Below are 27,956 nucleotides of genomic sequence, written 5' to 3' on the forward strand. Positions count from 1 at the left end.
GAGCTCAGGGACAGGACACAGACCCAGAGTTCAAGCACCATGACCAACCAAAAAAAAAAAGACTGGGACATTTGCTTGATTTTCCCCATTCTTCACCTGTGTGGTATTGGTTCAGTTTCCCTCTTCACTGTGGTATCAGTTTCTTTATCTGTAAAGTAAAAGCTTTGAATTTGGTCATTTTAAGAATCCTTTTAGCTGGGCATTGTGGCTTAAGTCTGTAATCCTAGCTACTTGGGAGGAGGAGATCTAGAGATGGCTGTTCAAGCTAGCCTGAGTATAAATGTTGGTGAGATTCCAGCTCAACTAATGGCTGGTGTGATAGCATGTGCCTATTATCCTAGCTGTAAGGGAAGTGCAGTGGCTGAGTACAGGGGCATCATTCCTGTCACCCCAGGGACAAGGGGAAGCACAAGTCAGAGGCTCTCAACCCGGGTTGCCCTAGCAACCTCTAAAATAACCAAATGCAAAAAGGGGCCAATTGCATGGTTCAATTGGCAGAATGTCTGACTAGTACGGTGAGGCTCTGAGTTCAACCCCAGTATCCCTCTTTCTACCCTTTTCAAAGGTGAAAAAACATCATGTTCTGTAGCATGAGTCATGGCATCCACAAACACACACTAGTGTGATGTCAAAACATGGTTCAGCACACTTGAGACCACCTCCCTTTCAGGCTTCTTTCCAAGCAGCATACAACTGTAGTATGTACTATGGCAGGTTCACTAGCTGCTTTGGGTGAAAAAAGCTTATGCTAACAGCTGAAACTAAGTATCAAGTACCAGGAAAGAAATATATATATCACCAGAATAGAAATAATTTTATCATCAATGTTCTAAGAGTTAAACTTTTTTCCTATGTAAAGCTTGAAGACTTTTTTTTTTTTTTTTTTGCCAATCCTGGGGCTTGAACTTGAACTCCAGGCCTAGGATCTTGTCCTTGGGCTTTCTCAAGGCTAGCGCTCAGGCCAGGAGCTTGGCCTAGTGGTAGAGTGCTTGCCTAGCAGGCACAAAGACCCAAGTTTGATTCATTTATACCACATACATAGAAAAGCTGGAAGTCCAGTTGCTGTAGCTCAAGTGGGAGAGCTAGCCTTGAGGAAAGCCCAGGATAGGTTTTAGGCCCTGAGTTCAAGACCCAGGACCACCACCACCAATGACAACAAAAAGCTGTCTCTACCACTTGAGCCACAGTACCACTTCTGGCGTTTTCTGTGTATGTGGTACTGAGGAATCAAACTCAGAGCTTTGTACATGCTATGTAGGTACTCTACCACTAGGCCATGCTCCCAGCCCAAGGTCTTTATATTTTTTTGTTAATCATAAGTTTAGTAAATCAGAATAATGACTCTTAGTGTTAATGTAAGAATGATTACGTATGCAATTATTCAATTTTAATAGAGGAAAAAAAAGGCACATGGCTCAAGAGAGGTAGATTACCAGCCATGAGCCAAAAAGCTAATAAGTAGAAGTGAGAGGCTCTGAGATCAAGCTCCAGTATAGGCATGAAAAAAGAGATGTTAGGTTTCCTAAGATGTTCTGACATGGTTTTACTGTCTGCTGAGTGATTCTTGGAGGTATCACCTTGTATATGTCAAAGTTACATTTGAATCTTATTTACTGTCTGCTTGTGAGCTATTGTTTTCCTTTTCCTTTCAGAGCTGTGACTTATGGTCCCTAGGAGTAATTATCTATGTGATGCTATGCGGATACCCTCCTTTTTACTCCAAACACCATAGCCGGACCATCCCAAAGGATATGCGGAAAAAGATCATGACAGGCAGTTTTGAGTTCCCAGAAGAAGAGTGGAGCCAGATCTCAGAGATGGCCAAAGATGTTGTGAGGAAGTAAGTCTTGGGCTGCTGAACGGGAGGTCCAAGAAGGCCTTGAGGTGGTAGAGTCAAGATGAATGCTGGGCAGGGAAAAGCGATCTGTTTTCCTGGTAGCTTCAGCCTGTTTTAATGTCAGGAGTCTGAGGTAAGGAGTGCCTGCCTCAGTCCAAACCTTTTTCTCCCTCTCTTGCATCCCCAGACTTTGTTCCCAGGGTGGTAAACCTACATACCTATTGGGCCCTAAATGGTAAACCTGCTGTTTGTCTTTTTCTTAGCATGTAAGCCAGTTGTTGAGGTGGGACCTGATGTCAGGATATTGAGATGCTGAGATAACCATGACACATTTGGCTTTTCACATCTTGGATGCTATCAATAGTAGTATATGGTTGTGTTTGGCTTTGAAGTGAGCCAATTGAAGCCAGATCCAGGAACTTCCTGTGCTTCCTTTTAGGGCATCAGTTCATAGCAGACCTGTTGGTATTTTCTTTATAGGCTCCTAAAGGTCAAACCAGAGGAAAGACTTACCATAGAGGGAGTTCTGGATCACCCCTGGCTCAACTCAACTGAAGCCCTGGATAATGTGCTACCCTCTGCTCAACTGATGATGGATAAGGTTTTGAATGATTATTTTGTTGGCTGAAAAGGCTATGTGGAGAAGGAAAGTTGGGGCTTGACTCAATGAGGGGTTAAAGGAAAAACAATTGAGATTATATTATTTGTGCTCAAAATGCATTTCTGGTTTTCCGAAAATCAGGATCTGAAATAAAGAACCTCCCATAAAAGACCAGATCAAGCCAAGGACTGGTAGCTTACACCTGTAATCCTAACTACTTAGGAGGCTGAGATCTGAGGACCATGGTTCAAAGCCAGCCTAGGCAGAAAAGTCCATGAGACTCTTATCTCCATTTAACTATCAAAAAGCCAGATATGGAGGTATGGCTCAAATGGTAGAGTGCCAGCCTTAAGCAGAAAAAGCCGAGTGAGCAAGCAAGCACAAGAGAGAGACAGGAGAGAGTATGGGTATGTGCATGTGAAAGAGAGACCAGCCAACTGACTGACCAGATCAGGGCTTGCTAAGTAAATAACACAGTAAAGGAACACTCAAGAACGTCTTCATCCACTGGCATTCACAAAAGACTGGTTGGGAAGGCCAAAAATTAAGAGACCAAAATATTTCAGTGGGAAATCAGCCTGACCTCACTAAGTCAGTGAGATGAGTATGGCAGGACTAGACTTTGCCAGAAGAGTTTAAATCTAGGAGGATATAACTGAGAGGCTGCAGTACACTTTGGAGAACTATTTTTTCATTGGGAATATATTTAGGGGACAGTCAGTTAGACATGCACAACTGCCAACCTATGACTTCTGCAGTGCTCTAGAAGCTGCAGGCTGGGTTAGAGAAATAGATAAATGAATGGGCTCAGTATATCTGGAGAAGAACAAAATTCTAGCTTTTGATGACCAAGGCTCTATAGAGGAAGTGGCTAGCCACTTGGTGAACAGGGAAATCAAGAGAAAGGAGGCTAATTTGGATGCAGTCTTAGATATTGTCAGAGAGACAGTCAAATGAGTGCATGTATGGTATGGAACAAGAAAGTAGCTGAGAGCAAGAATGGGTTTGAAATTCAACAAAGAATAAATGAATGGAGAAAAAAAAGTACTAGGCTTAGCAGGAACATAGAAGAAGGTGAGCTGGAGGAACAAAATTCTCTGTCATCTCTTTGGTTTGTAAGTGGTTGACTTCTTGGTTTAAGTATGTCCTCTTGTCCAGAAATGGTTTGGTCAGCTCAAAAGAATTACTTACATCCTGGTTGTCAGCCACTTGGAGGTTACAGTTTGGCATTCTTCAAGACATTGGAAATCAGGAGGTAATATTGCCTCTGGGATTACATAGATATCACTGCACGCTGATTCAAGTCTCAGTATACACACTTAAAAAAGAAAAAAAAAAGTGGCTTTAGGCCTTGAAGGTGATACTGCAACTTGGCTCCCATTTCTGAAATCCTGTATTCAAGGTATGAATGTTCAACCATGTATACAGATGTTGAACAGAATCCATCTGAGTCTAACTTATGATCTTGAGCTACTTCCATATTTTTAGTTAGGCCACTGCAGATGAGATGGTTGTGAGGATGCAGCCAGGGCTGGCTATGAATATATGGGATCCTTATAGAAGAATAGTTATGGGCTGGGAGTTTGGCCTACTGGTAGAGTGCTTGCCTAGCATGCATGAAGACCCGGGTTTGATTCCTCGGTACCACATACATAGAAAAAAGCCGGAAATGGTGCTGAGGCTCAAGTGGTAGAGCTCTAGCCTTGAGAAAGTCCAAGGACAGTGCTCAGGCCCTGAGCTCAAGCCCAGGACTGGCAAAAAAAAAGAATAGTTACCGTTGAAAGTTTTATTCATAGAGTTCACATAATACAGAGGTGTGAAAAGAGGGAGTTTCCTTTCACTTTTCTGCCAGTCTTATTCCTCAAATATGAAATATTTTATTATCTTGATGTATCCTTCCTGATGTTTTTCTGGACACATCTAGACATATTGCTGCAAAATATTCTGGCAGACATTTGGCTTCAGATTGCTGTCACTAGTGACTAAGCATGAGCCTGTTACTCTATGTTTTTTAGTTGAATTTCTGTTCCCATTGTCAGGGAAGAAGGATGGCTGATGGCTTTGGTTTGGCCTGGGCCATAGTAATTCAGGGGAAAAATCCTCTGTCTTAACAAAATTTGTATAGCATCAGAACGAGTGAAATTCCCATCTGAATACTTGGGGCTTCTCCTTTCCACTTTTCTTAGACTTGCCTATTTAGGTACCTAGCAATAAATGTAAAAAAGGCCAACAAAGCTGGGAGTTTGGCCTAGTGGTAAGAGTGCTTGCCTAGCATGCATGAAGACCTGGGTTCGATTCCTCAGAACTATATATAGAAAAAGGCTGGAAATGATGCAGTGGCTCAAGTGGTAGAGCTCTAGTGCTGGAAAAGTCCAAGGACAGCACTCAGGCCCCGAGTTTAAGCCCTAGGACTGGCAACAACAACAACAACAAAAGGCCAGTTGGGTAGAGTGGTTGGCACGTGCTTCTAATCTCAGCACTCAGAAGGCAAGAGCACTGCTTCAGTCCAGAAGTTTGAGAAGTTTGAGATTAATTGGGCAACATAACAAGAACTTGTCTTAAAAACAGAAACAAGCTGGGCATGGAGGCTTACGCCTACAATCCTACCTACTGTAGAGACTGAGCTCTGAGGATCCTGGTTCAAAGCTAGCTGGAGCACAAAAGACCTCAGCCTGTGAGGCTCTCATCTCCAGTTAATCACTGGAGAACAGGGAAGTGGAGCTGTGGCTCTAGGGGTAGGGCAGTAGCCGTGAGCTGAAGAGCTCAGGGACAGCGCCGAGGCCCAGAGTTTAAGCCTCATGACCCACAAATAAGGGGTGGGGGGAGCAGGGGCAGGAGTTTGGCCTAGTGGTTAAGAGTGCTTGCCTAGCATGGATGAAGACCCGGGTTTGATTCCTTGGTACTACATACACAGAAACAGCCAGAAGTGGTGCAGTGGCTCAAGTGGTACAGCACTAGGCCTTAAGAAAGCCCAAGGACAGTGCTCAGGCCATGAGTTCAAGCCCTGGGACTGGCAAAAAAAAAGTCGGGGGAGAGTGCCAAGAGTGTAGCCTAGTGGTAGATTGCATGCCTAGCATGCACAAGCCCTGCGTTTGATTCCTGGGTAACACACAGAAAAATAAGGAAGTGATGCTGTGGCCCAAGTGGCAGAGAGCTTGCCTTGAGCAAAAAGTATCCAAAGACAGTGCCAAGGTCCTGAGTTCAAGCCCCAGGACTGGCAAAAAAACAAAAAACAAAAATAATTGATGTCAGTGTTTACATCTAGGCGGTGGTTGCCGGAATACAGCAGGCTCATGCAGAGCAGTTGGCCAACATGAGAATCCAGGATCTGAAAGTCAGCCTTAAACCACTGCACTCGGTGAACAACCCTATTCTAAGGAAGAGGAAGTTACTCGGGTAACAGCTTATTTCTTTAGTTCTTCATAGCTGTCGTGGTTGAGGCTCCACCCTGAAAGTTCTGTCAGGAGTCTGCCTTTTTTTTCTTTAAGTGGGTAGAGAACATAAGTTCTTTGAATGGTATAAAAAGCTGGACATACTCTGTAGTTATTAATCTAAAAAATCTATTATCTTGTGTACAGAGTTAATAACCCAGAATTGGGTTCTCAAGTATCTTTGTTATTGCCTCTCCCCCACACTCTTAAAGCACCAAGCCAAAGGATGGTATTTATATCCACGACCATGAAAATGGAGCTGAGGATTCAAATGTTGCCTTGGAAAAGCTTCGAGATGTGATTGCTCAATGTATCCTCCCCCAGGCTGGTAAAGGTCACGCCATTTACTAATGCTCTGTGTACATGTGACTGTATGCATGCGTACATGTGTATATACAAAGGAAAAAGAGTAGTTTAACTTGATATTAGCTGTTTTATCTTTGTATCATAAGAAAAAGAAATGTGTTATATAAATTGGCCTGTACACATTGAAAGAGCAGACATTGTAAATCTAGAAATGTGGTGAAGGCTGGTGCGATAGCTCATGTCTGTACTTCTAGCTACTCTGGAAGCTGAAATCTGAGGATCAAGGTTCAAAGCCAGCCGGGCACAAAAGAACCTGAGACTCTTATCTCCAATTAACCTCTAGAAAACGGGAAGTGGGGCTTGGCTCAAGGGTAGGCAGTAGCCTTGAGCTGAAGAGCTCAGGGATAGTGCCCAGACCAAGTTCAAGCCCCATGAACCACACACACAAAAAAAGTGGTAAAGTCCTACCCTGCCTTGCACTTCTGTAACCTGTAACATTCTAGTAGAGGCTCAATGGCAGGTATACCATGTCATTTTGGTTTTCTTAGGTTTTTTTTGTTTGTTTGGGTTTTTTTTTTTGCCAGTCCTGGGCTTGAGCTCAGGGCCTGAGCACTGTCCTTGGACTTTCTCAAGGCTAGAGCTCTATCACTTGAGCTACAGCACCACTTCTGGCTTTTTTCTATGAATGTGGTACCAAGGAATCGAACTTGGGTCTTTGTGCATGCGAGGCAAGGATTCTACCACTAGGCCAAAACTCTGGGCCCTGGTTTTCTTAGTTTTGACAATGGAAGCACAAAGTATAGGATAGACAATGAAGATATGGACAGGATCAGGATTAGATTTCAAACTATAAACATCATTTCCAGAGCCATTAGGAATCACTGGTGAAGCCAGGCACCAGTGGCTCACACCTGTAATCCTAGCTACTCAGGTGGCTGAGATCTGAGGATCATGGCTTGAAGTCAGCTTGGGCATGAAAGTCTGCATTTCACCACCAGAAAACCAGAAATGGCACTGTGGCTAAAGAGCTCAGGGATAGTGCCCAGGCCCAGAGTTCAAGCCCCATGACTGATTCCCCCCATATTCCCCACCCCCCCCCAAAAAAAAATCATTGCTGTCTTTAGCCTATGAAATACAGAGAATATCTTTGTAGTTCAGAACTAGCCCTGCCCTGTTGCTACTTGGCTCAGGCAAAATATCTTGCACACAGTGAAGTTTGTTTCTTTCCTACGAAAAGCACTGTGATGTGTGAGCAGTTAACTCTCAGCTGACTATGGTTTCATGTAATAGCCCAGGAAAGGTTGGGTTGACCTGTCATGCTAGACTCCTTGAGTTTTAAAAGAACTCATCTATCTCAGCCTTTTGAATAAGCAAATAATGAGCTTAGGAGAAAAGTAGTAGGCTCAAATCTTGTCCTCACTCCCTTTCTTGGTCTGAGGTTGGCCATATTTTTACTTAGTATGGCTCTTAAAGCATTGTAAAGTAGAAGAGCTCAGTGGCCAGAAATAGGGACTCACAGTAAAGTTAGTATCTGGTAAATTTTTACACATTTAGTCTTCATTTCTCAACTGGTTGGACGTGATGTCCTATTTTTGACACGTGATACTGAAGTGGCAACTTCTTCATTCTTACCAATAGGAGAAAATGAAGATGAGAAGCTGAATGAAGTAATGCAGGAGGCCTGGAAGTACAACCGGGAATGCAAACTCCTAAGGGATACCTTGCAAAGCTTCAGCTGGAATGGTAGCAAATTTAATTGGTCCTTGAATTCAGACAAGTAATTATGTGTGGAACATGTAGCATCAGTCTGGGGCCTGTGTCTGAGGACTCTAAATAAAGTAAGGCTGATGAGTAGACCATGGTGGGAAGAGGGTTAGCCCTCCCTTATCTGTTCAGGTATGCCTGACTATCTGGTCCTTTCACTTGTTTTAGAAAACTGTGGACAGTTAAGGGTTGCACATTCAACACCGAACTGTCCCTATCATCAGCCACAAGGCAAAAAGGGGCCAGATTTCTCAGTTTGTCTGACATGTGGGGATATCAGCAAGTCATTGTTGTGAAAGGGAAGGAAGGATCCTTGCAGAAAGTTTATCCTAATGATGTTCTTAGCTTAGAGGAGAACCCTTGAACTAAAGAGTATAAGTTTATTAAATAGTTGCTGATGATTTTTTCTCCCAAGTAAATAAGAACAGATCAATTTCCTTTTATGTACAACAATACTTCCAGTTTGGATTTTCTGTTGTTATTATAGTTAGGTAGACTACATTTTAAAAGTTCCGGGATCCTTAGGAATGGGAGCGATGTTCTTGTTTTATGCTTTTTAGTCTGGCTTGTTTCTTGTGGATGTGCCATAAGAAATTTGAAGTACTAGTGTAGCCATTTCACAAACTTTGAAGATATTAATTTCTTTTTTTTTTTTTACTTTTTCCTCCAATTTGAACTATATCACTCGTATAGAAAAGTGGGTACCTATAAAGTGTCTACAGCATTCCTATAATGTATAGGTTATAAGACCGTGCTTTGAGTCCCTTTAGCCCTCCTTCCTCTCTCTACTCAGGGCAATAACAGTTATTGCCAGCAATTTAATTTTCATTAGTTTTGTTTTTATGTTTCTCTATTTTTGCACTGGGACTAGGACTGGAACTCAGTGCCTCTTGTTCTTATTAGGTTTATTTGCTTGAAGGTGGCTCATGCTTTTTTGTGATTAATTGGAAATAAGAGTATCGTGGATTTTTCTGCCCAGGCTGACAGTCATGACCCTCAGATCTCATCTGTAGCTCAGATTATACTTGGGAGCTACCAGTACCTGGTTCAAAGCCAGCCCAGTCACACATGCACATACATACACACACATACACAGCTGGAAGTGGAGCCACTTGAGCCACAGCTCCATTTCCAGCTGTGTATGTGTGTGCATGTGTGTCTATCTGGAGATAAGAGTCCCACAGAATTTCCTGCCTGGGCTGGCTTTGAACCATGATACTCAAATCTGTTTGCTGAGTAGCAAGAGTTACATGTTTGAGCTATCAGTGACCAGTGATATCTTTCCATTTTAGCCATTCTGGTTAGTGTGTTTGGTATTGTAGTATGGGTTTAGTTGGAATCATTCTGATGACAAATAGGACTGTGCATTTTTTCTTTTTAATTGGCCATAGGGCTCGAACTGACTTTTGAGTACCGTCGCTGAGCTTTTTTACTCAGGGCTATTCTACTTTTTTTTTTTTTTTTTTTTTTGCCAGTCCTAGGGCTTGAACTCAGGGCCTGAGCAAGGTCCTTGGATGTTCTCAAGGGTAGAACTCTTCTACTTGAGCCACAGCACCACTTCTGGTTTTTTCTGTGTATGTGGTACAAGGAATTGAACCTGGGTCTTCGTGCATGCTAGACAAGCACTCTACCACTAGGCCAAACTCCCATCCCACTCTACAATTTGAGTCACATCTCCACTTCCCGTTTTCTGGAGGTTAATTGGAGATAGGAATTTCAGGACTCAGGCCCTGGTAGCTCACACCTGTAATCCTAACTACTTAGAAGGCTATTTGAGAATCATGATTCAAAGCCAGTCCAGGTGGGAAAGTCTGTGAGACACATAACTCCAAAAGGCCACCAAAAGAACTAGAAGTGGAGCTGTGGCTCAGAGGAGAAGAGTAGCCCTGAGGAAAGAAAAGCTCAGGAACAGTACCTAGGCCCTGAGTTTAAGCTCCAAAACTGAACATCAACAATAGAAAAGTAGGGCCGGGAGTTTGGCCTAGTGGTAGAGTGCTTGCCTAGCATGCACGAAGACCCTGGTTAGATTCCTCAGTACCCCACGTACATAGCAAAAAGCCAGAAGTGGTGCTGAGGCTCAAGTAGTAGAGTGCTAGCCTTGAGAAAGTCCAAGGACAGTGCTCAAGCCCTGAGCTCAAGGCCAGGACTGGCAAAAAAACAACAACAACAACAAAACCGCAACAAACTAAAAAACAACAACAACAACAACAATAGAAAAGTAAAAAGTCTCACAGACTTTCCTGACTGAGATGGCTTTGAACCATAAACCCCAGATCTCAGCCTTCTGAGATTACAGATCCAATGATTACAGGTTCAGTCTACCAGCACTCAATGACTGCCCACTTTTGAAATGTTTATTGATTAGTTCAATTGCTTCTTTTATGAAATGACAACTCTAGTTGTTGGCCATTTTTTACTGACTTACAACTTATACATATGTATTCTTGATGAGTTCCTTGTCAGACATACTGAATTTTATACAAAGCTCTGAGTTTTTGTTGTGATTTACAATGGTTGTAGTCAACTTTTAATTTTATTTCCAGGTTTAACAGAATTGTTCAATTATTAGCTGAAAAATGGGGCATATGAACTGGTATTGTTTTTTATTGATTGTGGGGCACGAGCTCAGGGCCTGGGTGCTGCCCTTCAGCTCCTTTGGCTCAAGGGTGGCCATACCTCTATTTCTGTTTTTCAGGTAGTTTTTTGAAGATAAGATCTCACAGACTTTTTCTGCCCAGGCTATCTTTGACTGTGATTCTAAATCTCACCCTCCTGAGTAGCTTGGATTATAAGCATGAGTCAACAGAGCCCAGCTAAACTGCTTTTAATTAGTATTGGGGTGGCCCAGCCATGTGTGAGGGTAAATCAGTTTGAGAACTGACGTTCTTTCTTGGGTTTCAGGTCATGGATTCACAGACAAAGTAGATCGACTCAAACTGGCAGAAATTGTGAAGCAAGTGATAGAAGAGCAAACCACTTTTCACGAATCACAATAACAGCTTCAAACTTGGTTTTTAAAGAATTTAAAAAATTATTCCTTAATGTATAAAGTAATTTTTATGTAAATTAATAAATCATAATTTCATTTCCATATTGCTTCTAGTTGCTACATAAATTTAGGAGCAGAGTTTAGTATACTTGTTTGTTGGGGAAAGCTCAAATCTGAAGAGACACTGTTGATGCAGGCGCGTTCTAGTTTTCTATGTGTATGGCAATATTGTCAGGAAAGACTATTTTACTTACAACGGCATTCACAAAGCCTTGTCAGGGGTACATAAAGGACCAGCTGTACTGACCTCATGCTCAGTGAACAACTGAGCCCAATACTGTGGAATCTCACTCAGTTGCCCTGTTCATTTGCCTTCTGCACCACTGATAGATTCACCTGAGTGCCAACGAACTGTTGTGGCTCTGTCATCACAGATGCCTGCTAGAATTCACAGGATGCACACTCTGGGGCCTGGGAGATCCTGTGATGGAAGCAGCAAGAGCTGTGTCCTTCTTCTTCTTGCCTCTTAATTCCCCCTACCAAAAGAGACAGTATTTTGTTGTTGTCATTCTTGGGTAAAGGACACTAGTATGTTCCTTAAATTTAGTAGCGCTGTGTATGTGTGTGTGTGTGTGTGTGTGTGTACGTACGTGTGTGTACGTGTACATGTGCACTTACACACAGGTCCTAGGGCCTGGAAACTATGCTTAAGTTTCTTTTTCTTTTTTTTTTTTTTTTGCCAGTCCTGGACTTGAGCTCAGGGCCTGAGCCCTGTCCTTGGAATTTCTCAAGGCTAGAACTCTACCACTTGAGCCTCAGCACCACTTCTGGCTTTTTTCTATGTATGTGGTACCAAGGAATCGATCCGGGTCTTCTTGCATGCTAGGCAGGCACTCTACCACTAGGCCAACTCCCGGCCCCTATGCTTAAAATACATGCTCTTCCACTTTAGCCACAATTCCACTTTCAGCTTTTTGCTGGTTCATTGGAAATTACAAAGTTTCACAGACTAGATTCAAACCATAATCCTCACATCTCAGCCTTCAGAGTAGATAGGATACCAAACATGACGCATCATTACTCTGCTTTGGTTTTACAGTTAACATGTTTGGCCAGAGCTTCCGTTTTCCCTTTCCTGAGGTCCCACTGTTCCACTACTTCTTTCCGTTCCCTACTTTTCTGGCATCAGAGCTACCTAGCCTGGGCTAGTTTGAGTTGTCTAGATTGAGTTACATTTAGAGACCTGTTTCACAACACCAAGGGCTGAGGCTGTAATTCAGTGCTACAGGGCCTACCTCTAGGGAAACACCCATACCACTAAAAACAACCCCCACCACTACACACAACAAACAAGCAAAGAGAAGAAACAAAAATCTGACTATCACAAAAATTAGCTCAAGCCTACCTGTGGTTCATACCTGTAATCCTAGCTACTCAGGAGGCTAAGATCTAAGGATCAAGGTTCAAAGCACAAAAGAACCTGAGACTCTGATCTCCAAGTAACCTCTAGAAAATTAGGAAGTGGAGATTGGCTCAAAGCTAGGGAAATAGCCTTGAGCTGTAGAGCTCAGGGACAGCACTCAAGCCAAGTTCAAGCCCCATGACCCACCAAAAACAAAAGACAAACAAAAAAAATTACAGGTCAGTTTCACCATTAAAATGAAAACAATCAGAGTTCTTACACTTCCTATACTGTTTTGATGTTGAGACAGTTCAGAGGAATTGAACTTGGACCTGGTCTCCAGTCCTTCTATAGTTAAAGTAATATCTCACAACGCTATGTCAGCTTCAGGAAAATGTCTTGATAGAGAGAAATTACGTTTTACAAGCAGGTAGAAAATCCCTAAATCCATTTACTAAGAACGAAGAGTGTGGAAAACTTGGACTATCATGGTTTTCAGGGGGAGAAAAATATTAAGTCACTGACAAAAGAGGTCTGAACAGGGAAACAACATCCTGAAACCTCTAGACAAGAGGAAGAGGTGGTGGGCAACAGAGAACCCTGTCCTGCTCAAGAGATCCCCAGAGAATCTGTATCCCCTCCCCCAGGGTCACTTGCCAGAATGTTGGATTTGAAAGAATGAGCAGATTAACGGATATCAGGAGCAGTGTGGCCTGGACAAAACAAAATGTAATTAGAGATATTGTACTGCTGACCCAATCCAAGCCTCCTACTTGATTCATCTCTCCATGAACATAAAAAGAAACTCAGCCAAGGAAGTTCACACTGTGGCTGTTGAAAGGAATCCCTGTGCTGTACATCCGACTGAAGGCCAGGTGAGAAACAGGAATAGGAAAAGACACAGCCTGAAGGCCGTGGTTTAGTGTTGGTCAACTGCCCACAAGGAGCCAGCGCACATCTGGGGATAGTACCCGGTCTCAGAACCCGGTCAGGAAACCTGCTGCTCATGGACACAGGTCCCACATTTGCATTATCAACTGATTCCTTTGCGCCATGTCAGTGGTGACATCCCTGAGAGTCTCAGCCTCCATCTTGCCTTCTCTGTGGAAAAGGCGAGTGGCCCTAGAAGCAGTTGAGGCAATGTTTCAGACTTGGGCTCCCCAGACGAAGGGATGGAGGCTGGGACTAGTGCCAGGACTTGGGTGTGTCAGGCTGGCAGCCATGTTGCTCTTGGGGGTAATTCTTCTCCCAAGCACACACTGTGACCTGGAATCGGTATACGGCTCTTCCTATGAAATAGTCATCCCAGAGAGTCTGACAGTGCAGACAGGTGAAGGTCCAGATCGGCGGGCATCCTACATGTTAGTCATGCAAGGCCAGAAGCAGCTGGTTCACCTGCAGGTGAAGACAGACCACTTTGTGAGTGGCTTTCCCGTCTACAGTTACCACCGTGGCACCCTGGAGCAAGCAACGCCTGAGATCTCACAGAACTGCCACTACGAGGGCTACCTCGAAGGAGTGCCACATTCCTTCGTTTCTGTCAACACCTGCTCGGGCCTCAGGGGCCTCCTGATTAAGGAGGAGACATCCTACGGCATCGAGCCCATGCTCTCTTCCCAACAGTTTGAACATGTCTTGTACACCGTGGCACATCAAACCCCAGCCTCCTGTCGTGTGGCTTCCACACACAGCCCAGTGGTGTCCACTGGCCGGCAACAAGAGAGAGCGAAGCCTCATAACCTCCAGGTGCTGCCCCACTTGTGGTCCCACACCAAGTACGTGGAGATGTTTGTGGTGGTCAGCTACCAGAGGTTCCGGATGTGGGGCAGTGACATCGATGACACGGTCCGGGGAGTGCTGGACATCATTGCTCTGGCCAACAGCTTCACCAGGGGACTCAATACAAAGGTGGTGCTGGCTGGGGTGGAGATCTGGACCGAGGGTGACCTGATAGAGGTCCCAGTGGACCTGCAGGCTACACTCAGGAATTTCAACAACTGGCGACGAGAGGAGCTCCTCCCTCGCGCGCCGCACGACGTTGCCCACATGATCCTTGGGCATCACCCCGGAGAGAACATGGGCCAGGCATTTCTCAATGGCGCCTGTTCCAGTGGTTTTGCTGCAGCGGTGGAGTCCTTCCATCATGAAGATGCCCTCCTCTTTGCAGCACTCATGGTGCACCAGCTGGGGCACAACCTGGGCATGCAGCACGACCACCCGGCCTGCATGTGTCAAGGTAAGCCCTTCTGCCTCATGCATGAAAACGTCACCAAAGGACTTGGCTTCAGCAACTGCAGCTCTGACGACTACTACCGTTTCCTCCGCCAACACAAAGGGGCCTGTCTGTTTAACGAGCCACAGCACAAGAGCCGCAAGCACAGGAGTGCTACCTGTGGAAATGGTGTGATAGAGGAATCAGAGGAGTGTGACTGTGGGCATTCATGTGAAACAAATCAGTGCTGTGCCTCAAACTGTCAACTGAAGAAAAATGCACAGTGTAGTAATGAACCCTGCTGTTCCAGATGTCGATTTCGAAAAAGGGGATTCCTGTGTCGTAATGTTAATGGAGTGTGTGACCTCCCAGAATACTGTACTGGAAACTCAGCTTTGTGCCCTGCAGACAGGCATATGGAAGATGGATCTGCGTGTAATACTGTCTTCTATTGTCGTGGTGGTCACTGCATGGACTATGATGGGCAGTGTGCCTTTATTTTTGGGGAAGGTGCAAGGTCTGCCTCAAGAAGGTTGTACCACACAATGAACAGCAGGGGGGACCGATTGGGACACTGTGGCCATGTCTCTGGGTCTCCACACAGCTTCGTAAAGTGTTCAGAAGAGAATGTAATGTGTGGTAAACTTGTATGTATGGGTATTACTTTACTGCCAGCAATCACACCTGGTCATTCACTTATTCAGATACCTCACGAGGAAGAATTCTATTGGAGCATGGATGGCTTTGTGAATGAAGAAGTCCCTGATGAAGGAGACGTCTGGCTGGGCACTGTTTGTGGTGAAAGGAAAACTTGTCGAAATCACAAGTGTGTTTATACCATCAGAATCAAACCTAGCTGCAACTTAGACGTAATGTGTAATTCAAGAGGAGTTTGCAATGATTTAAAGCACTGCCATTGTAAAGTAGGCACTGCCCCCCCAGACTGCAGAAACAGAGGAAATGGTGGCAGTGTGGACAGTGGCCCGCCTGCTCATCGAAAAGCAAGTCTAGGACGTGACCAACGTGCTGTGAGAAAAAACAATGTGGATCACAAAGTGAAATTAGTACTATTAATTACACTAATGGCAGTAGTATTATGTATAACCATTGGGCTCATCTTCATTGTGAAAGGTAGGCAAAGTAGAAAAGTAGGAGAAGAGGAGGAGGAGGAGGAGGAAGCTTATCCAGAGATCCCTGAAGAGATTCCTCCAGAAGTGCCATCAGAAGAGGCATTTAAATAACTCACACCAGAAGCCACAAAGGAAGAAGAGCAATTCTATTTAGAAGAGGACGAAAAATGACACCCAACACAACCAACTCCTCCAGAACAATGTGACAATGAGAAGTACAGAGAAACAAGTTAGGTGGGACCAGATGGCCCTACTATCTCTGATTGAAAGCTCAAATTGCAGGAGGGAATCCTCTATTTTTAATCATTCATTTAGTAAATAAGTGCTTATTAACATATTAACTGCCTTACTATGTTTACTTTTTCATGCTTCATTTGAACTCAGCATATATATTTCATACATTAATGTCCTTGTGATATTGGACTATTGCTTTAGTAACTGAGAATTCTTTTTCAGGACATGGTTTCTTCCATGTATCTTGTTTGATATACAATAGTACACATTTTTTAATTTACGACTACCATGAAGATTTTTGATTCAGGAAACAACTACCTATCATATAGGCAATTTTCAGGTGATTGTTTATTCTAATGTAACCTCTACCTTTGTATTCATGAAGCAAGAAGTTTTTAAATCCAAAATAAAATTACAATCATACCAGATTACTAGACATGTATTCAGATTCCATGTAGAGTATTTTTTAATTTTTGTTGGTTGTGGGACTTGAACTCTGGGCCTGGGTACTGTGTCTGATCACAGCCTCCTGAGTAGCTAGAATTACAGGCCTGAGCAACTGCACCCGGCTCATGTACAATATTTTCGGGGTTTTGCAGCTCTGTTGCAGGGGTTAATAAGCTAGCACTACGTTAAGAAGCTAGCCCTGAGCTACTTAGGGAGTACAGGGAGAAGAACCAAGAGTTTGGGCCAGCCAAACAAAATTAACTAGACACTCTTGAAGGGTGGACTTTAGGTGGTCAAGTGCATGGCCTACCCTGGCCAAAGACTTGGATTCGCTGTAGTACTCAAAAAATAAAATAAATAAATAAATAAAACAAAGGTAAACAGAGGTCAGCATTACGCCAGAGATTGTGGTGAATATGTATGACAACAGCAGTCTGGTGGCTCAGGCAAACCTACAAACGTGATATTTCATCACAAAACAATGAAAAGATTGGGTTGGGAGTTTGACCTAGTGGTAGAGTGAGTGGTTGGCTAGCATGCGCAAAGACCTGGGTTCAATTGCTCAGTATCACATACAAAGAAAAGCCAGAAATGGTGCTGGGGCTCAAGTGGTAGAATGCTAGCCTTGGAGAAAGCCCAAGAACAGTGCTCAGTTCCTTAGTTCAAGCCCCAGGACTGGTAAAAAAAGCAAGCAAGCAAGCAAGCGAGCCAGTAATGAAGGTATTGTGATTTAAATCTAACGAATGTGTTTATTACAGATTTGTATTTTCAAGTGTTCCCTACAGTCATGTTTTCTTTTTTTTTGTTGTTGGGTCATGGGGCTTCAATTAGGCCTGGGCACTGTCCCTGAGGTCTTCAGCTCAAGGCTACTGCCCTGCCCTTGAGCCACGCCCCAGTACCCCTTTTCTAGAGGTGAATTGGAGAGAAGAGTCTTAGGTCCTTTCATGCCCCAGCTGGCTTTGAACCGTGATCCTCAGATATCATGTTCTCTTTATACCCAAAACATTTTTCTTTCAGGGCAGCCTCTTATCTCCTTTCATTTTTACTGTCTAGTGATGAATTTCACACCCCTAGGTATCTCATAGCCAATGAACATCACCAAGAGTAGAGTTAGGTAATTGTGTTTTAAGCCAATGCCATAATACTTATTGTAACTTATTTATCATACTTACCAGTACTAAAAAATGCATGAAATTAAAATGTTTCTTATTCTCTGTATTACAAAGTGCTTATCTGCATTATTAATACCTGTGAGTGATCAGCCGGTGGAGTGTCTCCAGTGCAGGTTACAGAGCTCTGCAGGTGGCAGTTACTTCTCTGGGAAGAGGGCACAGAGCAAACATATTATTCATACTGCTCATGCAGTGCCAGACATGGTGTTAATAAGCATCTGACATTCACATTGTCTTAATACCGATCTCGTGTGGCTCAGGGGTAGAATGCTTACCTCCCAGCACACGTGAAGCGTGGGTGCTTCCCCAGCACCACCTCCACACCACGTCCAAACAGACCAACCAAACCGAAGGAGACCTCTCCACTTCGCAAGGAAACTTCTGTTTGGTACTCAAGGACAAAGACGTCACCGAGGTGGCTCTTGGCCTAGACAGTAGGTGCTGGAGTCTGCTATCCTTCTGCAGATGTGACGGAATGTATGTTCTCCGGGGCCTGATGAGCCTTTTCCTTTAGTGTAAAAGAGAAAATACTGATGCTAGTTTGCCAAACATGTGGCTGTTTTCTCAGTGGCTACTAAGACAAAGGCTTTACATGTCAACACTGAAGTCAAGAACCTCCTGGATTGTGTAGGCATTAGAGTCACAAAGTATCCTTTTCCCAGCTGGAGCTGGACTGCTGAGTGGCAGGCTAGGATCATTATTCAGTTCTGTAAAACCAGCTGACTGAGATGGTCAGTAGGTGGATGATTTAAGCAAAGCCGACCTTCAAAAGTGAGGCAAGCTGAATACCACTGGCTCAGGCCTATAATCCTGGCTCCTCGGGAGGCTGAGATTTGAGGATCATGGTTGGGAGGTATTCCAGTCAAGAAAGTTTGTGAGACTCTTATTTCCGATGAACTACCAAAAAGCCAGAAGTAGAGCTGTGGTTCAAGTAGTAGACTGGCAGACTTGAGCACAAAAACTCAGGGACAGCACCCAGGCCCGGAGTACAAGCCCCAGGGTCAGCACACACACACAAAAATAGTAAGTAAATAGTGTCTCCATGTTGTTTCCGCAGCATTTCCTCTGTGACCCTTTTACTCTGTATAGATAACCCCATTCTCGCTCTCGCAAACACTGTTTAAACTACTTCATGGCTTTCCATATTCTTTTCCAGGCCCATACGGTTACGTAAAGGATTTTAGGCTCATCTTTTTATGAAAGAAATCCAAGTTATTTTCATTCATTTGAATCATTTTCTTTCCCTACTGGCAGGCTCACCAACCAAGTCATATTCTTTCTAAATTAATTCTTTTTCATGACTAGTATTTCATGACCTGTTGGTAAAAATTTATTTCCTCCATTTTACTACCTTCCCAAGATTTTAATTTTGGTTTTAGCTATTACAAACAGAAGACCAATAAAACCCCACAAAGCAAAATATAGCCCACGTAGGTCTTTCTCCTGGACCGTCCTGTAGACCTATTTGCCTGCTGGCTATTGCTTCCCATTCCTTCTGACCCACATAATCCTGTTGACCTGCAGGATAATGATAGACAGGCTCAGAAAACACAGACCAGGTAAGAAGAACCGCCTCATGTACTTCAAACTTTTTTTCCCTGAGTTAATCTGAGTTTTTGGCTGCCTGTGTCCTGCCTTGGGACAGAAGAAAGTAATCTCACAGTTGAAATATGTCACTGTCGGCAGCAAATAGAGGTGAGGGAGCAGGGCCTCATAGCTCATGCCTGTAATCCTAGATACTCAGGAGGCTAAGATCTGAGGATCAAGGTTCAAAGCCAGCTTGGACACAAAAGCACCTGAGACTCTCTCTCTCTCTCTCTCTCTCTCTCTCTCTCTCTCTCTCTCTCTCTCTCTCTCTCTCTCTCTCTCTCTCTCTCTTGCTAGTCTTGGCTTGAACTCAAGGCCTGAGTACTGTCCTTGGGCTTTCTCAAGGCTAGAGCTCTACCACTTGAGCCACAAAATCACTTCCAGCTTTTTTCTATGTATGTGGTACCGAGGAATGGAACCTGGGTCTTTGTGTATGCTAGGCATGCACTCTACCACTAGGCCAAACTCCTAGCCCCAGGACCTGAGACTCTTATCTCCAATTAACCACCAGAAAATTGAAAGTGGTGATGTGACTCAAGGGGTAGGGTGGTAGTCTTGAGCTAACGAGCTCAGGGACAGTATTCAGGCCCAGAGTTCAAATCCCATGACCGACAAACAACAACAACTATCCTATGATCCAGTAATATCACTCTTGGGCATTTACCCAGAATGTTACAGGTCAGTAACACAACAAAGACACCTGTGTAACCATGTTTACTGATATACTACTCATATTAAGTTATAGAAACAGCCCAAATGCCTTACAATCAATGAGTGGATCAAGAAAATGTCACACAGGGACTGGAAGTTTGGCCTAGTGGTAGAGTGCTTGCCTGGTAGGCATGAAGACCCGGGTTCAATTCCTTGGTACCACATACATAGAAAAAAGCCAGAAGTGATGCTGTGGCTCAAGTGGTAGCGCTCTGGCCTTGAGAATGCCCAAAGACAGTGCTCAGGCCCCTGAGTTCAAGCCCCAGGATCAGCAAAAATTAAAAAACAAAAACCAAAACAAAAAAGTAGTAAATACATGCAACTGAGTTCTGTATGTTGTTGGCTCATGCTTGCAATCCTAGCTACTCAGGAGGCTGAGATCTGAGGATCAAGGTTCAAAGCCAGGCCAGGAACAAAAGGATCTGAGACTCTTATCTCCAATTAATTTCTAGAAAGGGGAAGTGGGGCTTGGCTGGAAGGTAGGATGGTAGCTTTGAGCTGAAGACCTCAGGGACAATGCCCAGGCCCAGGGTAGGGTAAGGGAGGCAGCCTTGACCTGAAGAATTCAGGTACCGTGCCCAGGTTGAGTTCAAGCCCCATGGCCCACCAAAAAAAAAAAAAAAAAAAAAGAAGAAGAATGTGCTCTTTGCAGGGAAATACATAAACCTAGAATTAAGATGAGTGAAGTCAGGCTAAAAGAGACAAATGGCATATCTTTTCTCATATATTGAAGTTAAATCTAAAATATCAACATACATGAAAGTATTTACAGCGTTGTGTGCATATAGTCACAATGAAACCGACGAATGGACAGTATACCCAGTAGGGGTCCAGTGGTGTAGCTCTTTTGAACCATTAATGAGCTGTTTAATAAAATGAATACCAAGGCTAAAATGAGATTTGGGGCAAGAGAGCACTGAGAGGGATGCACATGAATGGAGGGAAAGGGCAGTATATGTAGTCATTATATTCTATGTACATTAAATAAAATTGAAGTATATAACTTTGAAGGATGAGGAAAAATGGGAGAGAATGAGGGAAGCGTGACATTGTTCAAAGACACATTATACTCATAATCTGACTTCTGGAATTGAAACTCCTTTTTACAACTTAATAATTTTACTTTTTTGGTTATGGTACTTGAACTTAAGGCCTGAACCCTGTCCCACAGCTCTTTTTTGATCAATGCTAGCAGCTTACCACTATGAGCCATACTACCGCTTCTGGTATTCTGGTGGTCAACGGGTGAATCTTGACCTTCAGATTTCAGCCTCCTGAGTAGCTAGGATTATAGGCATGAGTCACCAGCACCTGGCCAAAATATTTATTTTAAAAGACAACTAGGGGGGCCGGGAGTTTGACCAAGTGGTAGAGTGCTTGCCTAGCATGCACAAAGACCTGGGTTCAATTCCTCAGTACCACATACATAGAAAAGGCCAGAAATGGTGCTGTGGCACAAGTGGCAGAGTGCTAGCCTTGAGGAAAAAGGACTGCCAAAAAAAAAAAAAAAAAAAGAAAAGAAAAGAAAAAAGAGGGCTGCAAGTTTGGCCTAGCGGTAGAGTGCTTCCCTAGCATGCAAAAAGCCATGGGTTAGATTTCTCAGTCCCACATACACAGAAAAAGCAGTGAGTGGTGCTCTGGCTCAAGTGGGAAAGCCTTGAGAAAACTCAAGGATGTGCCCAAGCCTTGAGTACAAGCCCTGGGACAGACCAAAAAAAAAAAAATGTGACTCAAACTGGAAGAAATTATATCAAGTGAGAGAACAGGAAACCACTATCCATGAGTCCCAATAACAGTTTCAAATTTAGATATTAAAACTTTGAAAAATTAAGCTGGGTACGGTGGCTCACACTTATAGTCCTAGCTACAAAGCTAGCAGGGGAACAAAAGGACCTGAGACTCTGATCTCCAAGTAACCTCTAGAAAATCCGGAAGTGGAGCTTGGCTCAAGGCTAGGTTCGGTAGCCTTGAGCTGAAGAGCTCAAGGACAGCACCCAGGCCAAGTTCAAGCCTCATGATCAACCAAAAAAAAATTATAGGTCAGTTTCACTATTGAAATGAAAACAATCAGAGTTCTTACACTTCCTATACTGTTTTGATGTTGAGACAGTTCAGAGGAATTGAACTTGGACCTGGTCTCCAGTCCTTCTATAGTTTAAGATCTCACAACACTATGTCAGCTTCAGGAAAATGTCTTGATAGAGAGAAATTACGTTTTACAAGCAGGTAGAAAATCCCTAAATCCATTTACTAAGAACGAAGAGTGTGGAAAACTTGGACTATCATGGTTTTCAGGGGGAGAAAAATATTAAGTCACTGACAAAAGAGGTCTGAACAGAGAAACAACATCCTGAAACCTCTAGACAAGAGGAAGAGGTGGTGGGCAACAGAGAACCCTGTCCTGCTCAAGAGATCCCCAGAGAATCTGTATCCCCTCCCCCAGGCCACTTGCCAGAATGTTGGATTTGAAAGAATGAGCAGATTAACGGATATCAGGAGCAGTGTGGCCTGGACAAAACAAAATGTAATTAGAGATATTGTACTGCTGACCCAATCCAAGCCTCCTACTTGATTCATCTCTCCATGAACATAAAAAGAAACTCAGCCAAGGAAGTTCACACTGTGGCTGTTGAAAGGAATCCCTGTGCTGTACATCCGACTGAAGGCCAGGTGAGAAACAGGAATAGGAAAAGACACAGCCTGAAGGCCGTGGTTTAGTGTTGGTCAACTGCCCACAAGGAGCCAGCGCACATCTGGGGATAGTACCCGGTCTCAGAACCCGGTCAGGAAACCTGCTGCTCATGGACACAGGTCCCACATTTGCATTATCAACTGATTCCTTTGCGCCATGTCAGTGGTGACATCCCTGAGAGTCTCAGCCTCCATCTTGCCTTCTCTGTGGAAAAGGCGAGTGGCCCTAGAAGCAGTTGAGGCAATGTTTCAGACTTGGGCTCCCCAGACGAAGGGATGGAGGCTGGGACTAGTGCCAGGACTTGGGTGTGTCAGGCTGGCAGCCATGTTGCTCTTGGGGGTAATTCTTCTCCCAAGCACACACTGTGACCTGGAATCGGTATACGGCTCTTCCTATGAAATAGTCATCCCAGAGAGTCTGACAGTGCAGACAGGTGAAGGTCCAGATCGGCGGGCATCCTACATGTTAGTCATGCAAGGCCAGAAGCAGCTGGTTCACCTGCAGGTGAAGACAGACCACTTTGTGAGTGGCTTTCCCGTCTACAGTTACCACCGTGGCACCCTGGAGCAAGCAACGCCTGAGATCTCACAGAACTGCCACTACGAGGGCTACCTCGAAGGAGTGCCACATTCCTTCGTTTCTGTCAACACCTGCTCGGGCCTCAGGGGCCTCCTGATTAAGGAGGAGACATCCTACGGCATCGAGCCCATGCTCTCTTCCCAACAGTTTGAACATGTCTTGTACACCGTGGCACATCAAACCCCAGCCTCCTGTCGTGTGGCTTCCACACACAGCCCAGTGGTGTCCACTGGCCGGCAACAAGAGAGAGCGAAGCCTCATAACCTCCAGGTGCTGCCCCACTTGTGGTCCCACACCAAGTACGTGGAGATGTTTGTGGTGGTCAGCTACCAGAGGTTCCGGATGTGGGGCAGTGACATCGATGACACGGTCCGGGGAGTGCTGGACATCATTGCTCTGGCCAACAGCTTCACCAGGGGACTCAATACAAAGGTGGTGCTGGCTGGGGTGGAGATCTGGACCGAGGGTGACCTGATAGAGGTCCCAGTGGACCTGCAGGCTACACTCAGGAATTTCAACAACTGGCGACGAGAGGAGCTCCTCCCTCGCGCGCCGCACGACGTTGCCCACATGATCCTTGGGCATCACCCCGGAGAGAACATGGGCCAGGCATTTCTCAATGGCGCCTGTTCCAGTGGTTTTGCTGCAGCGGTGGAGTCCTTCCATCATGAAGATGCCCTCCTCTTTGCAGCACTCATGGTGCACCAGCTGGGGCACAACCTGGGCATGCAGCACGACCACCCGGCCTGCATGTGTCAAGGTAAGCCCTTCTGCCTCATGCATGAAAACGTCACCAAAGGACTTGGCTTCAGCAACTGCAGCTCTGACGACTACTACCGTTTCCTCCGCCAACACAAAGGGGCCTGTCTGTTTAACGAGCCACAGCACAAGAGCCGCAAGCACAGGAGTGCTACCTGTGGAAATGGTGTGATAGAGGAATCAGAGGAGTGTGACTGTGGGCATTCATGTGAAACAAATCAGTGCTGTGCCTCAAACTGTCAACTGAAGGAAAATGCACAGTGTAGTAATGAACCCTGCTGTTCCAGATGTCGATTTCGAAAAAGGGGATTCCTGTGTCGTAATGTTAATGGAGTGTGTGACCTCCCAGAATACTGTACTGGTTTATCTGCAGGATGCCCTGCAGACAGGTGTATGCAAGACGGCACTACGTGTAATAAAGATTTTTATTGTGTTGATGCGCAGTGCATGGACCCTAGTATTCAATGTCTACATATTTTTGGGTTTAGGTCTGTATCGGGTCCAGTAGATTGTTATAAGTACATGAACAGCCTGGGGACACGATTTGGAAACTGTGGTCGTCCCTCTGAATCTCAGAAAAACTATGTACAGTGTTCTGATAAGAATATACAGTGTGGGAAACTTATATGTACAAGAGTTAATCTCGTTCCTGAAATCAAACCCCATCATACACTTATACAGGTACCCTTTGGAAGTGACTGGTGCTGGAGCATGGATGCTTTTGAGCATGAAGACATCCCTGATGAAGGAGATGTGTGGAGTGGCACTATCTGTGGCCTAAATAAATCTTGCCAGAATTTCACATGTGCCGATGTTCCTGTGATAAAGATTCCGTGCAATTCACAGGAACTATGCAATGGAAAAGGTGTTTGCAATGATTTAGGGCACTGCCACTGTCATCCTGGCTTTTCACCCCCTTACTGCAAAAATAAAGGAAATGGTGGTAGTGTAGATAGTGGTCCACCTGGTAACGTAAAAGACCAAGGTGTCGGATTTGGACAAGGTTCTGTTAGGAGAGATGATTCCATTCTAAACATGAAACTATTACTTTTAAATATAATGTTTGGAATATTAGTGATAGGCATAATTATTTGCTTCATCTACATTGTTAAAGGAAGAGAGTCTGAAGAAAGACATTTAGAGCTTACGGAATCAGTTTCAGAAGAATCCTTGCCAAAAGAGGAGCCATCAGTAGAGTCACATGCAGAACTCCCCTCAGAAATAATAGAGGAAAAAGAAGGACCAGAAGTAGAGGAGGAAAAAGAAAGACCAGAGGTAGAGGAGGAAAAAGAAGGACCAGAGGTAGAGGAGGAAAAAGAAGGACCAGAGGTCGAGGAGGAAAAAGAAGGACCAGAGGTCGAGGAGGAAAAAGAAGGAGCAGAGGTCCAGGAGGAAAAAGAAGGACCAGAGGTCGAGGAAGAAAAAGAAGGACCAGAGGTAGAGGAGGAAAAAGAAGGACCACAGGTAGAGGAGGAAAGAGAAGGACCGGAGGAAGAATTAAAAGAAGATGAAGACTGAAGCTAAAAAACAACCACTTTCTAAAGTACCATGTGACAATGAGAAGGCTGGGATAAGTCAGGTGGAAATGACTGAGTCTAGTATCTCTGACTAGAAGCTCTACAGACAAAATATTTTCAAGTGGCAGAAGAGATTCCACTACTTTTATTATTCATTTAGTAAATAAGTGTTTATTAACATATCAAATGTCTTAATATGTTTGATTTTTTCATAATTCACTTGCAGCTATCACATATACCCACAGATATTAACATCCTTGTCACTTTTGGCTATGTTTTTCAGGACATACACTCTTCTATGTAACTTGTTTGACGTATAGTAAGGTGCAAGAAACATTTTCACATGATTGTTATAATTTAACCTCTAAATTTCCTTAATGAAAGAAAAAGATTTTTGGTTTTCTTTACTTGATAACAGTGCTAATGCTTGAACTCAGATCCCTGCCATTGCAGCTTAGCTGTTTTGTAAACTTTACTATCATTTGAGCCTTGCATCCACTTCCAGGGTTTTTTGTTGTGTTTTGTTTTTTGGATAAATGGATTAAGAATCTCACAGACTTTTCTGTCTGGGTTGGATTTGAACAATAATCCTCAGATCTTGTCCTTCTAAGAAGTGAGTATTACAGGCATGAGCCATTAGCACAAGGCAGGCAAAAACAACAAAAATGTGGCATTTTATTTTTAATTTCATTCTTAATTAATGAATTTTAAATTTTATTTATTTATTTAATTTTTGCTAGTCCTGGGGCTTGAACTCAGGGCCTGGGCATTGTCCTTGGTCTTTCCCAAGGCTAGAGCTATACAACTTGAGCCACAGTACCACTTCTGGCTTTTTCTACCTATGTGGTACCAAGGAATCGAATCCAGGGCTTCATGCATCCTAAGCAAGCACTCTACCACTAGGTCATACTCCCGGTCCAAATTAATGTGCTTATTTTGTCTATTATGGGGTTTGAACTCTGGGCCTCAGCACTGCCTCTGAGCTCTTCAATTCAAGGCTAGCACTCTACCACTTGAGTCACAGTGCCTCTTCCAGTTTTCTGGTGGTTATATGAAGGTAAGAATTTCATGGACTTTCCTGTCCGGGGTGGCTCTGAACCACGACCCTCAGATCTCAACCTTCTGAATAGCTAGGATTACCAGCATGAGCCACCAGTGCCCGGGGTTATTTCTTATTTTTTTCTCAGTAGTGGGGCTAGAACTTAAGGTCTGGGTGCTGTCCCTGAGCTCTTTTTGCTTCAGACCACATTGAGCAACATCACCACTTGTTCTTCGGCTGGCTTAACTTGCGATAAGAGTGTCATGGGGCCTGGAGTTCAGCCTAGTGGTAGAGTGCTTGCCTAGCACGCAAGAAGACTCGGGGTTGATTCTTCAGTATCACATACATAGAATGAAGCTGGAAGTGGTGCTGTAGATCAAGTGGTAGAGCTCCAGCCGTGAGAAAGCCTGAGTTCAAGCAAGGACTGGCCAAAAAAAAAAAGTGTCATGGACTTTACTGCCTGGGCTAGGTTCAACAGGTAATCCACAAATCTCAGTCTCCTGAGTAGGATTACAAATTTGACCCATGCCATCAGTACCCAGATTAATGCTCTCTAAATAAATAAATAAGGGCCAGGAGTTTGGCCTAGTGGTTAAAGTGCTTGCCTAGCATGCATGACGACCCGGGTTCGATTCCTTGGTACCACATACATAGAAAAAAGCCAGAAGTGGTGCTGAGGCTCAAGTGGTAGAGCTCTAGCCTTGAGAAAGTCCAAGGACAGTGCTCAGGCCCTGAGCTCAAGCCCAGGACTGGCAAAAAAATAAATAAATAAAAATAAATAAATACAAACAAAGGTATAGATCAACATTATTCGAGGGACGGTGGTATGTGTGTCTAACAAAGAGCACTCAGGTGGCTAAAGCCAACCAACAGAAGTAATACTCTATCTTAAAATATGAAAAGAAAAAGAAGGTAGTACTGATGGCATTGTCATTTAAATCTGTCATTTAAGTGTGCTTTATGATAGATTTGTATTTTCAAGTGTTCCCTACAGTCATGTTTTCTTTTTTTTGTTGTTGGGTCATGGGGCTTCAATTAGGCCTGGGCACTGTCCCTGAGGTCTTCAGCTCAAGGCTACTGCCCTGCCCTTGAGCCACGCCCCAGTACCCCTTTTCTAGAGGTGAATTGGAGAGAAGAGTCTTAGGTCCTTTCATGCCCCAGCTGGCTTTGAACCGTGATCCTCAGATATCATGTTCTCTTTATACCCAAAACATTTTTCTTTCAGGGCAGCCTCTTATCTCCTTTCATTTTTACTGTCTAGTGATGAATTTCACACCCCTAGGTATCTCATAGCCAATGAACATCACCAAGAGTAGAGTTAGGTAATTGTGTTTTAAGCCAATGCCATAATACTTATTGTAACTTATTTATCATACTTACCAGTACTAAAAAATGCATGAAATTAAAATGTTTCTTATTCTCTGTATTACAAAGTGCTTATCTGCATTATTAATACCTGTGAGTGATCAGCCGGTGGAGTGTCTCCAGTGCAGGTTACAGAGCTCTGCAGGTGGCAGTTACTTCTCTGGGAAGAGGGCACAGAGCAA

General features: G+C 44.0%; 3 protein-coding genes and 1 long non-coding RNA gene across 6 annotated transcripts in view; 3 read left to right on the forward strand and 1 right to left on the reverse strand.

The window, feature by feature from the left end:
• Positions 1–11,030, forward strand: part of Mapkapk5 (MAPK activated protein kinase 5) — a 27,048-nt gene extending 16,018 nt beyond the window's left edge. For 2 of the 3 annotated variants that reach the window (XM_090320083.1, XM_090320081.1), the window contains 6 exons: positions 1,653–1,840; positions 2,318–2,438; positions 5,704–5,834; positions 6,082–6,203; positions 7,814–7,918; positions 10,841–11,030. In XM_090320083.1, the coding sequence (XP_090176209.1) occupies positions 1,653–1,840; positions 2,318–2,438; positions 5,704–5,834; positions 6,082–6,203; positions 7,814–7,918; positions 10,841–10,935 (762 nt within the window). In that variant the 3' untranslated portion in view covers positions 10,936–11,030. The remainder of the gene's footprint in view (positions 1–1,652; positions 1,841–2,317; positions 2,439–5,703; positions 5,835–6,081; positions 6,204–7,813; positions 7,919–10,840) is intronic. The other variant, XM_090320082.1, reaches the window with a different exon arrangement.
• LOC150045024 (uncharacterized) lies at positions 10,944–27,936 on the reverse strand. Its single transcript, XR_016532941.1, has 4 exons — positions 27,866–27,936; positions 17,801–18,033; positions 17,602–17,670; positions 10,944–11,464 (listed from the first exon to the last, which is right to left on the reverse strand). It is a non-coding gene; the product is annotated as an uncharacterized LOC150045024 (long non-coding RNA).
• LOC150045025 (disintegrin and metalloproteinase domain-containing protein 1a-like) lies at positions 12,908–16,394 on the forward strand. The gene has a single exon (XM_090320080.1). It carries the CDS (start codon positions 13,384–13,386, stop codon positions 15,781–15,783), a length of 2,400 nt encoding a protein of 799 aa, XP_090176206.1. The 5' UTR covers positions 12,908–13,383; the 3' UTR covers positions 15,784–16,394.
• Positions 22,281–25,526, forward strand: LOC150045026 (disintegrin and metalloproteinase domain-containing protein 1a-like). Its single transcript, XM_090320079.1, has one exon. The coding sequence runs from the start codon at positions 22,672–22,674 to the stop codon at positions 25,369–25,371; it is 2,700 nt and encodes an 899-aa protein (XP_090176205.1). The 5' UTR covers positions 22,281–22,671; the 3' UTR covers positions 25,372–25,526.
• Positions 27,937–27,956: the final 20 nt, after the last annotated feature.

The sequence above is a fragment of the Megascapheus bottae genome, chromosome 28 (assembly GCF_031878675.1).
Source record: "Megascapheus bottae isolate mThoBot1 chromosome 28, mThoBot2.hap1, whole genome shotgun sequence".
Classification (NCBI taxonomy): domain Eukaryota; kingdom Metazoa; phylum Chordata; class Mammalia; order Rodentia; family Geomyidae; genus Megascapheus; species Megascapheus bottae.